At 40.4% G+C, this 13,791-nt stretch overlaps 1 protein-coding gene across 11 annotated transcripts in view; it reads right to left on the bottom strand.

Annotated features, from left to right (window-relative positions):
- PECAM1 (platelet and endothelial cell adhesion molecule 1) overlaps nt 1-13,791 on the bottom strand; it is a 141,326-nt gene that overhangs the window by 23,301 nt on the left and 104,234 nt on the right. For 7 of the 11 annotated variants that reach the window (XM_058852714.1, XM_058852705.1, XM_058852706.1 and 4 more), the window contains exons 3-13: nt 12,592-12,885; nt 11,594-11,893; nt 11,211-11,480; nt 10,567-10,827; nt 9,352-9,633; nt 7,187-7,468; nt 6,649-6,756; nt 5,767-5,794; nt 2,175-2,245; nt 1,457-1,513; nt 174-242 (exon numbers count right to left, since the gene is read on the bottom strand). In XM_058852714.1, coding sequence (XP_058708697.1) covers nt 174-242; nt 1,457-1,513; nt 2,175-2,245; nt 5,767-5,794; nt 6,649-6,756; nt 7,187-7,468; nt 9,352-9,633; nt 10,567-10,827; nt 11,211-11,480; nt 11,594-11,893; nt 12,592-12,820 — 1,957 coding nt within the window. In that variant the 5' untranslated portion in view covers nt 12,821-12,885. The remainder of the gene's footprint in view (nt 1-173; nt 243-1,456; nt 1,514-2,174; nt 2,246-5,766; nt 5,795-6,648; nt 6,757-7,186; nt 7,469-9,351; nt 9,634-10,566; nt 10,828-11,210; nt 11,481-11,593; nt 11,894-12,591; nt 12,886-13,791) is intronic. The other 4 variants (XM_058852709.1, XM_058852710.1, XM_058852713.1 and 1 more) reach the window with 1 other exon arrangement.

Raw genomic sequence — 13,791 nt, 5'->3', positions numbered from 1 at the left:
GCACAGGAGCCACAGCATCAGCCAGGTTTAGGAGCACTCCTGGCAGGATACTGTCAGCACACAAAGCACAACCCTGCCATTCCCAGGCACCAATACCAGGCCAGCATCAGGGAACAGCAAAAGCCCCAGAGTTGCTCCCAAACATAAACCATAGAGGCTGGACAGTTTATTACCTCTGTGAGGATCAAGCGTGGAGACTTCAACTTCAGTGTAATCCACCTCAGCACTCTCAAGGTCAGGTCCTGCCCCAAAAATATCAAGAAGATGTTTCTTTGTAGGACTGCAAGCCTCATTTGAGCTGTGAGCCTGATCCTGCTGCCACTGAAATTAATGGACAAGTCCCAGTGGACTTTGACAGGTGCAGGACCAGGCCTTACTGATGGCAGGTGGGAGTTACTCTAAGTTGTAAGGCCAGCCCATTCCTGAGGTTGTCCCACTCTGAAGGGCAGAATACCAACTAAAGGCAGATTTCTGAAACTGTGGGACATGCAAATTGTGCCTAAAACTGTTACTTGCAACTTAACACCTTCAAAAATGGGACAACACAAAATGGAGTAGGGAATTACCAGAGCATCTCCCATATTCCTGCTCCAGCTGCCCTTCCCTTTCTCTCCCTGCCATTACTTTCCTGTTTTCTGTGGCTGCTATGGCAGGACACTTCCCATTCTGCACTTTCCTCACATTTCAAGCCATCTTTATGTCTTTCATGGCCTCCTTCATCACCTCTCATTGTCCAAATTTCAGCTTTGTCAATTAGCCAGTTTCAGCACGTTTGTCCTATGCTGCCTCCATGCCCCAATAAAACATTTGTAATGGAACTCATCTTCCTCCTCAAAATGCTTCACTGCCACAACACCCACAGAAATCCTGGCAATGATCAGACATCTGACTTACTAAGACCACTGGCTGACAGATACTGGCTACCTGTGTACAACAGACACAAGAAACACCTGTTTCTTTCTACTCTTTTTTTCTTAGGGTGGGGATGGTTTTCTACCACATTTCTGTGAAAGCTGGAAGGAGCCACAACAGTTATTCAGACTGAAATTCTGCAGAACTGATTTGGCCAATTACTTTATTCGGATTTCATAGTAGGTTATTTTTAGATTTAATTCTTAAATATTTCAAGATCCAGAGAAATGAAGAAAGGACAGAGAAGTAAAAGAAGCAGAAATCTGTAGAAAATCTTGTTTTTTAAACAAATCTGAATATTTGTTATATAGAATTTAATATTTTGAGTATAAGTTGTATTTTTATACCACCTATCCTTAGATGGCCTGGGATCCAGCACAGCTGATTACAGTCCATAATGCAATTGATAAAAGGGTCCTACCAATGTCTTTTTGGACATGGGAAGAAAGGCATGACCCTATCATCACTACCTCACCATTAGAAAACATCAAGACTTTCAATTATAAAATAATTTTTAAAATCTATTGTTTAAGTATGGAATTACCTTTATTCTCATCTGTTGATTTCATGTGGTTTTCATTATCTTCAATGTAACCTGATCCTAAAATATGAAAGCCAAAGTTGAGCTGACAATTATTTATTGTAATCAATGAAATAAATAAGTTTCACAGCTGCAATTCCTATTTTCATTATCTGTGTTTCTATATAACACATTCTACTTTTAGATTCCCACCTAACACATTCAGGTGGGAAGAATGTGGCTTTTTAAATTATTAGCTAACGAACTCAAAAGGGGCAACTTTGTCTATGTCAGGTACTCTAAACATCATGTCCACCTGTCACTGTCAGGTGCACTGAGATCCTGCAATGAAAGGTGCCCAGGCAAGTTAACATCTTTATACTGTGGCCACATCACAGGACCATGTGCCACAGCTCAAATTTCCTCTCTGAAATAATTTTCTTGCAGCTGTGTCAAAAGCAGAAAGTAATTTTCTTTTACCATGATTTCTCCATCTGTGATACTGTCAACTGATTGCCTGGGAGAAGTGTCTGAGCAGATTTACAAACCAATCTGTGTAAGACGTGCTCATAAAAACTGTACAAAGACAAAATGACAGAAGATACCTTGGACAATGTTATTGGTATCCCTCTGTATTGCCAAAACATTGGGCACAATCCAAACAATAACTATGAAGTCAAAAACTTTAAATAAATGTTTAATTAAACCAACTTACTGACAGTCTTATAGCAAAATATCTTACCTGAATAGTAGTTTCCATCACTAGGCTGTCTTGTTAGTTTTTCACTTGTCAAGTTTGGAGCCAAGGGAGAACTGAAAAACAAACCAATAAAATTTGATGTAATTACCCAACACCAGTCAATAAAACCAGCAACATGATTCTGTGCAAAGATCTGTCACTGTCTATGCTGACTGCCACATATTCTTTAACAATGAAATAATTAAAATTTTGCCTTTGCTTTAGGAGAAGCACTAGGAAACTTTAAAGTCAAAAACTTTCCCTACTGCATTATTCTTCTTCAAGACCTCTGTATTTTCAATTTTATTCCATATTTAAATGCATTCAAATACAGACCTGACATTCTTGTATTTCACTTAGCTGGCCTTTTTTGCTATTTTTAGAGTATTTCCTCATCCTGTTGTTGTGCTGGCAGGTGGTATACGAAGCACAACCATCTATTGTCTGCAGGTGTGTGCTGTAACAAGCTATACATGTGAAGCAAGGCTTACAACCCTTTATACACAGAAATATTGTGATTTACTATCATAAAGCAGGTGTTGTGGTTTAACCCCACATGGCAGCTAAATATCACACAGCCACTCGCTCACACCCCTTCCCTGCCATGAAGGGATGGGGAGGAGGACTGGGAAAAGATAAACCCCATGGATTCAGATAAGAACAGTTTAATAATTCAAATAAAGTTAATAATAATAATAGCAATGAAAAGAAGAGAGAGAGAGAGATAAACCCCAAGGAAAACAAGGGATGCCCTGTGCAGCGATCAGCACCTCCCGCAGTCCCAGGCTCGGCGCGGTTTTGCCGCCAGGGCTGTGCTGTGATAGCGACCAGCACCTGCTTTATTCAGCCTTCAGTAACTCCACAACAGAAGGGTCTTCCAAGAGGTGGGACCAGGCAGCTGCTTCATTTCCTCCATCTCCAAGGCTGCTGTACTGAAAGCCCACCAGGATTCCTCTGGGTCCTTGAAGTACCTGCTCCTGAGATAGTCTACACCCATGGAACCTCTGGGCCAGTCCCACTGGGGGCTTGTGCCACACATTGGCTTGTGCCACACATTCCCAGTCAGGTTGATTTCAGCTCCAGCTGTCAGCTCTTGGAATCCCCCTCCAGAAGCACAAGTGGTGCTCTTCCCCTTCACAGCCTGATTACGTCAGGGTACGCTGTGCACCCGTATCTGCTACAGCCTTATACTCCTGGGGGACTGACGTTATGGGCCACGTGATCCACAGAGTCCTGTGAACAAAGCTGTCCCTCTCTTCCATATGGCTGCAGGCACAGCCCCTCTAGTCTTGCTCACAGGTTTATTCAACTCACTTCTTGTGAAAATGGAGTAGAATTCCTTTCCATAGGATCAGGAGTAAGATCAGCCCTTCCACTCTGTCTGAGGAACTGCCCACTGCAGACCACAGTGGCAACTTTTCTGGAAGAACCCTCTCTTGTGATTATTGTTCCTTGCAATTCATGTAAGGCTGAGGTGGAATTTCCATCCCTTTCCTCATGTTGTCTCTGTAGGCCTGCAGAAAAAACCAGGGTCTCCCCTCGTATGTACCCTCAATATCTTCCCTTGACCAATCAACACTTTCTGCTACCAGCTGAGATTCTGAGCCATGCATGTGGGGAGTAGAATCCACCTCCTCTTTGAGTTTCTCAACCACTTTCTCCACAGCAGGGACAAGGGAGGAAGAGATTTTTCTGTGTATTACTAGAGTTGGAGGGCCACTGCCTCCACCACTGGTGTCTCTTTGCGTCTCCAGACAACACTGCCAGTGAGATGGTGTACAACGATGGTGCACTCTGCTGTACACGTTTCTGATACATGGTTTGTGCACATTAGACTTCAGCTGGATCTGTGAGTGACTGTGTGTTGTTTGTGTCACAATAAATTATCTACCTCTAAGCATGGCTAATTCCCTCCTGTACTGGATACCTCTCTCCATTATGGTTCACTTGCCTGAGCGAAACAGAACATCTTCCTTGAAGAAATATTTTTCCTTGACAAGAGTTGCCTCCAGAGGCTGAGGACTTCTGTTGCTCTTCCAATCACCTTGTCAATTCACCCTTTTCTAGAAAATGATCACAGCTGCTTGGCTTCCCTACCCTCTAATTCCACACCACCAGCCCCATTATCCCAGCATTAGAGCAGCCAGGTGATAATGTGCTCACCTGGATGATGGCTGAAATCCTTTTGCATATCCTGCAGCTCACTCAGGGATAGGGATCAAGTGACTCTTGTTCTGCCTCTTCCTCCTGCTCCTGTTATGACCTTGCTTTGCTCTTCTTTAATAAACAAGCAATCTTTCCAGTGCATTTCTCTTCCCTTCTTGAGGGGCAACTGCTACAGACAGGGGCTGGTCCTCTTGGTTGAGCTACATTACCAACCCCTGGGTAAGTAATCACAGCACTTGCTGCCAGAGTTTGAGTAGCCACAGTGCCTGTCACTGGAGTTTGAGTGCCCACTGTGCCTGTCGTGGGGGTTGGAGTAGCTGCAAGTAATTTTTTGACCCTAAACAAGAGCTGAACCATGTTCAGCCACTTGCTGGTTCCTACCAATAGGACCATGCTGATTCCAGCATCCCAAGTGTATTCAAAGTTTTCCTAATTCTCAAATGCTCCGGTAATTAGGCTAGAGAAGAAAGGGAGGCTGTGGGAAGTTGTCTCTCCTCCATAGGCTGGTTGTCCGAGGTATTGGGTAAAAGATGTAATTGTGAATAATTCCCAACAGGTGTCTCCCCACACGAAGGTGATGGCAGCGCTGAGACCCGACCAGGTGAATTAAAACAACAACCTCAGCTCTGCCCCGAAGGCAACAAACACAATAGGGAGCAGTGCAAGCACGGTGTTGGAGAACACAGCTCTGAGAGCAAACAAATCAACACCATGACCAGTGACTATTAAATTACAAGGAATGCTTGTAACAAACCTGTTTCAACATGCACTGGTCAGATTTGTTGTTAACTTCGAGTCCTATGTTGGGTGCCATGAAGGGCTGTTGTGGTTTAACCCCAGCTGGTAACTAAGCACCCCCCCTCACCCACCCCACTCCCAGTGGGACGAGGAGAAGGATTGGAAAAAGGTAAAACCCAGGTAAGAACAGTTGAGATAAGAACAGTTTAATGATTGAAATAAAGTAAAATATAATAATAATAGTCATAATAGTAATAATAATAATAGTAATAATAATAATAGAAGAAGAGAGCGAGAGAGGAGTAAAACTCAAGAAAAACAAGTGATGCTCAATACAATTGCTCAGCACCTATAGACCGATGCCTAGTCCAGCCCTGAGCTCTGACCAATGCCTCCCAGACAATTCCCCCCCAGTTCCTGTACCGGGAATGACACTCTATGGTGTGGAAGATCCCTTTGACAGTTTGGGTCAACTGTCCTGGCCACGATCCTGCCTGGGTTCTTGTGCCCCTGCTCACTGGCAGAGCATGAGAAATTGCAAAGTCCTTGACTTACTGTAAGCACTACTTAACTAAAACAGCAGTGTTATCAACATTATTCTCACACTAATTGCAAAACACAGCACTGTACCAGCTACTGAGAAGAAAATTAACTCTATCCCAGCCGAAACCCAGACAGGAAGGCACCTTACCCAGACATCTCCATGGATGGCCCTTTAGCTTGACAGAGAAAAACAAAAACATCTATTAATAGGCTGTACAAGTAAAGAATTTGAAAGTAAAAATGAAAAACAAAAATATAGTGATTGTCTATTCCTGTCAGAGTAATTTCTCCTGGCTATCACAAAATCAATTTACGTCTTATAGATCACGTCTTATATCCTGACTATCTCCCAGGTCCCTTAAATCTCTTTTTCACAGAGAACCCTAGGTCCCAAACCCCAGATTTTAACCTAGCCAATTTAAGCAATCTGGGACATCCAAATGCTCCAAATTTTCCCAAATAATTTTCCATGTACAGCATATCACGGTATAAATCAGGTTTAGTTATTTTCTGAAATAACTAGGTCTAATAAAATACCTTAATGATAAAAGACAAATCCCTAAATAAAATTGTATTACAGAGTAGAAGGAAAAAACCTAATCCCATAAACTAATAATCTAAATTTGTTTGATGAGGACTAGAGAAGAATCTGAGTTGGGACCCCAAATCAAATTGTTATAGCTCTATAAGAGATCAGAAACCTCCTCAGACCCTGTCTACCTCTACATTGCCTGGGGCTGAATTTCAGACCTAGGACTGCATGGGAACAGTGTAATTCTGGCCTATATTTGATAACCTTTGTTTCCCTAGTGCCTGCCCACAATTAATTACATGTTTTGTCCAGTATACTTGGAAAGCTTCAGCACATTTGCAGCCTAATTTGGGTCACCTGGTATTTCTAAGTAGATTCTTTTAATTGTGTTTAGTCATCTCTGAAGCCTCACCCCCACAAGCCTTTGCTGCTGAGACAAATGCAAGTTTAACTGTAATACATTTATCCCCAAACAAAAGGAAGGGAACCATTCATTACCCTTTTTCTTCTTACGCAAAAACCACCACAAAGCGACTGCTCCTGCTCCTGCCATGGCTGTTAGGACAAATGCAGCAATGACTCCTTTCTGCCAAGCTGCTAAGATGACTGCAAATAAGAAAAGCATGTTTAAGAGAGCAGTTACAGTGATAGGTGAACACTACCAAATTCTGCAGCCCCTGACTTTTTATTTTAATTCTTATGCACTGGAGAAGATGATCTTGGAAGAGATTTGCATGCCAAGTTCTCTAGTGAGCTTCTCCTTTGTAACCAAAAGCTCAGTACATCAACAGTTTGGTTTCAGTTTGCATCTTGCTCCTTTGGCTTTTGGGCATCCCCTAAATTTTCCTATGTAAGCTGGAAAATCTCTGTTTATAAAGACATCTCTCTGTTTAACTTCTGCCAGCGGTGGAACAAAAACCACCAGTAAGGTGGTATTAACCACTCCAATAATGGAGTTACACTTAGGAACATCTCAAATCAGATGTCCTCACCTATAAATGTGACAGAATAAGCAGTTTATCATTAATGAGCTCACCACTGATGGTTATTGGACGGCTCCTCACATCCACGCTGGCTCGGTTCGAAGCCATGCAATAGTAAGTCCCTGTGTCCCTCCTCTTCATTGTTTTCTTGTGCCATATGGTTCTGTCTGAATATTCCCTTACTTCATGTAGAAGAACTTCACGATCAGTTTTTTTAAAAAACTTGAAGTCAATTGGCAAAGATCCTTCTTTTACAGAGCAGAGGAAAGCAGTATCACTGCCAACTTCTACTTCTCCATACGGAATACTGCCCAAACTGGCACCCCTGATTGGCACTACAGAGGAAGGCACAAAGAAAACAAATATTAGCACCATTAGAATTAACTTTGATGACAAAATATTGTATTGTAGAAACACTTGCTTTAATGCTTAGTTAAACAGAGACTGAATGCACAGTATTAATCTTTCTGAACAGAGTCTGCCTAGACAGCATCCTCTAGTAAATATTTTTATATACCCAGAAATAGAGAGGGCATGATGAAGAAACAAAGCAGACACAGGAAGAAATTATATCTATTCCACAGAGGTCAGTCAGTTTCTTTCCTTAAAATCCTTTGGATGCCCCTCTGGCCCCAGCCTACAAATGATTTAATTTCCAGAAATAATACACTCAGCAGTTCCATTGTATAAATAATTATGGTGCAATTTATGTAGTTCTGCATTCATAGTTATGTAGAGTTATGCTGTTTTACGCTAACTCTGCGGTAAGTGTATTCTTGTAACTTTTAATATACAATAGAGGGTGTCAGGAGATAACAGAACGAGTTCTCCAAAGGCATAAGCAAATCCCAAATTTCAATGGTTACAGAATATAGCAAGCCCAAGGAGAGAAGTTAGTTTGCATTTGAACAAGTTGTAAGGATATGCATAGCCAAACCACAATTTTTAAGTCTGCTGGTTTACAAATGAAGCATATGAGCATACACAGAACTAGCCTACGAGCAGATGAGCTTCAGCCTTTGTAATTACAAGGGGAGAAAAAGGACACACATTGTGTGATGCAAGACATGTAGAATGTCAGCAGCTTTGCAAAATGTTTGAGATATGAAGAATGTTTTGCTAAAATTCCCAAAGAAAAATTCTCTGGAAATATTCTAAATGTGTTTGGGGAAGGGCTATGGATAACACAAGGCAGATGTAAAGAAGGAGTCATTAAGGCAACACTGGTACAGAAGCAGAGGAAGGAAAGCAGATTTGATATGAAAAGATGCCGGTCATGAAAGCTGTGTTTGTATTAGGAAGCAGATTTAGATATAGGGCATGGGTTACTACTACTGAGCCCCTGACAGAGAGAATTGCTCTGGAAAAGTCCTTTTTGCTCTGGATAAGTCCTTTTCCAGATCTGGTACAGACAGAAAGGACAGAATACAGAGAATTCAAAGTCACCACCTCACCAGTGGTGGAATGTGGAAGACTGGCTCACCAGGCTCCAAAAAATTACCTTCTCTTCAGAACTTCTAAAAAGTGTGACAATATATCCCAAACTACAGCTCTGATAGCTGGGATAGGCCAGTTCCAACAAAGAAATACCCACTTTTTAATGGACTAAGATTATGCTTTGTGTTTGTTTATTTGTACCTTGTTATTTCAAAATACCTTGACTTTAAATCTCCCTGGATAAAACTCTTCAGAGTTTTATCATTCGGCTTCTCTCTGCTGTTAGTAAACGGTGGAAGTGATGAATTTAAGGTGAGTACTAAGGTGCTGTAGTCTGGGTGAATGCAAATACTGTATTAAAAGCCTGGTTTGGGAGTTCAGCAAGTGGAGAGTGTGCAATAATCCATCTGACTCAGAAGAAATGCAACAATTCTGGATTTATCTGTTCTAGTCATACACAACTCAGTGTCAAAACTCAGAAGAAAAACAGCCTTGGAAAATTAACCATAAGTTTATCTTATTAAGACCACCACAGTTTGGGTTTAAACCAGGATGCAAAACAGAAAACTCCTTGGTATAGAGAAATTACCTCTTTTTTTTCAAAGATCAGAAATTGACTTCTGCTCTGGTCCTGGACTAATGTTCTCTGACAGGCAATTATTTTAAATCAAGTGAGCAATAACTTGTAAACATTTCACATCCATTTTGCTTAGTCCACCACTTGCTGCTACAGTTTCAACTCTAAATATGGCACTGGACAAGAAGAATTAAACAGACTTACCTATCACTGTGACATTTAGAATGTTGCTAGTTTTCACACCACTGGAGTGATTGTTTCTAGCATCACATTTGTATCCTCCATTGTCATTTAGCCCAATATCTTCATCCAAGAATGTAGCATATGTGTCATTAGTTACATTTTTCTTAATTTCATCCCCTTTGTAGAATGTGAATGTTATCGGTGGTGTTCCCATCACTGAATGACAGATTAATTGTAGAGGCTTCCCTAATACCACCTCTGGTGAACCACTGACAACAGAAAGAGTTGGCTTGGAGACTGGAGCTAAAAGGTGAATAAAAAAAAAATTGTTGCAAATTACACTGCATAAGGCCAAAAGACACAGTATTATTTTGTAGAAAACATGAATATACAATATTTAGCTAGTTTGTACACACAGTCTATATTGGGAAGTTGTTCCTTATTGATAGAATGGAAATGGGGGGACTTGAAAAAATCAATTGCATAGATAATAGAACAGATGTGACTTTGAATAAAGCAGCATACAGGGACAATATGAAGCAAAACAAGGAAAGGATCAGTGACACGGCTGTGGATCATCCAAACTCCAAAAGCAGTTCTGACCCAAGGAACAAGTCTGCTCCTTGTATGACCTGAGAGGGATCACCCAGCTCCTCCTTAGGGCCCTGTTCCAGCAGCACAGTGAACAATCCAGCTCATCCCTTCGACAGACTGGAGAACCACTGTGCCTGTTCCATGAGAGGGAACTGGAGTATTCAGAGCTGGTGAGCCAGTGAGGGGGCTGCATTTATAGCAATGAACCCTTGGCTTCTCAGGAGAGAGCCAAGCAGATGACCTCTAGCTCTCCTGGCTTTCTGCCTGGAGGGTCAGGGCAGGGATTCAAGGCAGACACTGACAGAGCTTCAGAACAAAGTGAAAGTTTTGTAGAACATTCCTGGCTCCTGCAAGTGGTAAGGAATGACAGTTTATCTGGTCCCTAGCAGAACCTAGGGACTAGCAGGAAGTCATTCCAACTCTCTTCTCTGAGGGCCAGCCCTGGAAAGTATGACTTGGTTATATCACAATACACTCTGCAGCTAAAGCACATCCCACAGAAATTCATGTTGTAAGAACTAATAGACACCCTGCTAGTTCATGGACTAGAGACTGATTCTGTAAACAGATATCCTTATGTATAAGCTTCTGTTTTAAATCCTCCTCCTACCCTAGTGGTTCTAAGCTTCTGTATCAACTCACCATAAACATTTATCCTTACAGATTCGCTCTCCTTGACTATTCCTTTTACTTCAGCTTTGCAGGTGTAAAATCCAGTATCATTCACACTAACTTTAATTGGTAAGACTCTAGAATTTTTCAACACGACATCTCCACTGGGACTTTTCCGTAATATAGAGAAGTTGGCTTTCCGAACACCATTAACGTTGCAACTCAAAATCAAATCTTTACTTTCATCCAACTTAGTCATAGAAGCAGACAGCGTTGGCCTGGAGAATAATTCTGCAAGATAAAAAGAGAGCTGATTCATTCAAAGGGAGCCTGGAAGAATATGACTGCTTATCTGAAAGTATACAGAATGAAGGACATACCAAATAGTTTATAATTTGGGAACAAAACAATTGTGTTATTGTAATATTATTGTACTTTCAGGGAAAACAGAAACTTAGCAATTGCTTGAAACCACTTTTCACAGGTTGTTTGAGCATATTATTTTAGTTGGGAAGTACAGGGGGGCAAAAATCAGAAAGTAAAATCTAACTAGCCTTTAACTTGCAGAAAATTTCCACTTGGATCTGGAGGTTACACTTGGACTCTGAGTTCTGCCAAATTTAAATTTAAATATTAATATTTTGAGTAAAATCTAAGATGAACAGAGGCTTTACCTGACACAAAGACATTCAGTTTGGTGGTTTTAGACACCGCTCCTTGCTCCACCTTACACAGGTATTCACCACTGTCCTCTTGAGTAGCTACTGTAGAGTATTTCAAAAATTTCTTATCTCGTACACTGTTTAGTATTGTTCTGTTTTTCTGGAAGATGATTTCAATGTCACGAATCTGAGCTACCACAGTTGAGCATTCAAATTCTATTTGGTCTCCCTCTGTAACATTATTGGAGGGCTTGGTGATCAGAGTGGGCTTTATAAATGGTTCTGCAAGAGAGCACATATAAACATACAGATAGATAGATACACATATAAATTTATGACCCAATTTTTATCTATAGCAAGCAAAGAAATGTAAAAAGAAAAGTTAAGCAACTTACCCTTGACTGTAACAAGTGTTCTGTTGCTGTGTTGTGAGGTTTCCCATCCAGATCTTACTTGTCTCTTGCCAAAGCAATCAAATTGTAAAATATTATCTCCCTCTTCAACATAATATTCCACTTCAGAAAAATTTTGGTTTTGTTCAGGTACACGTTTTTCCTTAGGTGCTGAATTTGTCTTTATCTTCCGGAAAAAGAACTCCAAAGGAGGTACTTCTTCTGGCAGCTCACAACGTAATTTCACAACTTCACCCTCTATAACTTCTTTTTTGTCTGCAGTCAGGATTGGCTTGGTCATTCCTTACACCAGAAAACAAGAAAATAAACAGAACATTGCATAATCCTAAAATAAAGAGTATCTCTGATGACTGTGGGAATGATGTATACTGATTAAAAGATTAAAATAGTCTGCAAGAACCAAAAGATGATCTGGTAACTACTCAGTGCTGACAAATTCTTTCCAAGATGCTTTCCAAAGGGGAAAATGTCACCCACAGTCAAGAACACATCTAGAAAGTGTATGGATGGAGCTGGCCTCTGTTCTCGTAAGAGATGAAAGAACAAGACTGATACAACATTGCCTACAAAAGTGTTCTATGGCTGATGCTGACTTCGGTGATGGCTCTCACACTCTGAGCATCCCTGTACACTACTTCCAGCATTTCCAGGAATCAGCCCAAACCTCATCACAGTTATTGGGATGGGCACAATTTCACAAATAATGCTTCCTCTGGTCTCAGGAACAGAGGCTCAGGAAAGTGGGGACAGTAGCACAGACTGTGTTTCTGACTAGCACCAATCTGTCCTGGAGCCTTGGGGTCCTGAGTTCATTTCTGTGCCTTAACATGGGGGATTAGTACCAAAATCTCATCAAGTACTGTGATGCCAAGGATAAAACACATATTGCAAAATACCCTGTTTAGCACTGATTATTATTCCTTCCCTGTAAGGTTGTTCTCTCTCTGTATCTCATCTGCCATGTCTGACAGAACACTCACCTGCTACCCAAACATAGATGGAGCTACTGAAACCCAGCTTTCCATCTGCTTTCACAGTACATTCATAGTCTCCTGTATCTGAAGATCTGGCTACAGGTATTTCATACCATGCATCTTCTTTGTCTGATACGGTCATAAACACAAGCTTCCCATCCTTAAAAATTGTAAAATTATGCTTCAGCTGGAAATCAGTATTTTTGCTAATATCAGCATGGCAGCTGATTGACATTGGAGCTCCATTCTTCACTTTGACAGATGGCTGAACCCTGATTTCAACTCTGTTGAAAGTAAAAACTTGATAGAAAATAAAAAAGAAAAAGTTATATTTATTTTAAATTAGTCCAACATAACACAGTTATCTCAAGTTGCTATGTTTAAATTACAAAAATTAATTTAAAAATTTACATTTCATTTGATAGGAATATTGTAATTTAAATTGATAAGTGCTTTTTAGAAATAAAGTTCATGCTAGTATTTATATAGATATGTCTATATAAGTATTATATTATATACATATTCTATGTTATAGAAATGTATGTGCATAGAAATATATTCTGTTTTTACAACCACAACAAGAAAAATAATTTGTGGTTTAAATGTTTACAGTTTAAATGTTTACAGTTTGTAGTTTAAATGTTACAACTGTTAGACTCCTGGTATAATTGATATTTATATTCTCACATCTCGAAGAATAAGTATAGAGAAAGGGGTATTAGTTCATTCATTTTCTCTTCCTTTAGAACTTACACTTTTGGGCTATGCCCGTTTTGTTCAGGATTTGTATTAGAAATTGCTATGTGAATAGAAAAACTTTCCTGCATCTAAATAAGTCCCTTGTCCTGCACACTTCCCAGCTATTTATAATGTGTCCTTGCTAGAGAGAGTCTGGGGCATAAAATCAGTGAAAAACTGTGAATTTCTTTGCCTGTGAATAGACCACATGACAGCAAGGAGCAAACATTTTTCCCAGGTGATGGAAAAAAGGAAGCATGCAGAATGTATGTGCTGGGACCCAGCAGGATAAGATAAAAGGTAAACATGCTCCTTTCAGAACACAATTTCTGAACTCTTCTCAGACATGATCAATTCTTTTGCAAGACCAGGAGACAGTGCCCTTAACTTATATTCTGTAATTTTATCCTCCCTCCTTCCTTGTGGGCATGAGAGGGATTTTTACATATCAAAACAAAATTCCAATTT

This window comes from Poecile atricapillus, chromosome 17 (assembly GCF_030490865.1).
Source record: "Poecile atricapillus isolate bPoeAtr1 chromosome 17, bPoeAtr1.hap1, whole genome shotgun sequence".
NCBI lineage: Eukaryota > Metazoa > Chordata > Aves > Passeriformes > Paridae > Poecile > Poecile atricapillus.
This window is presented reverse-complemented; position numbering and strand designations above follow the sequence as displayed.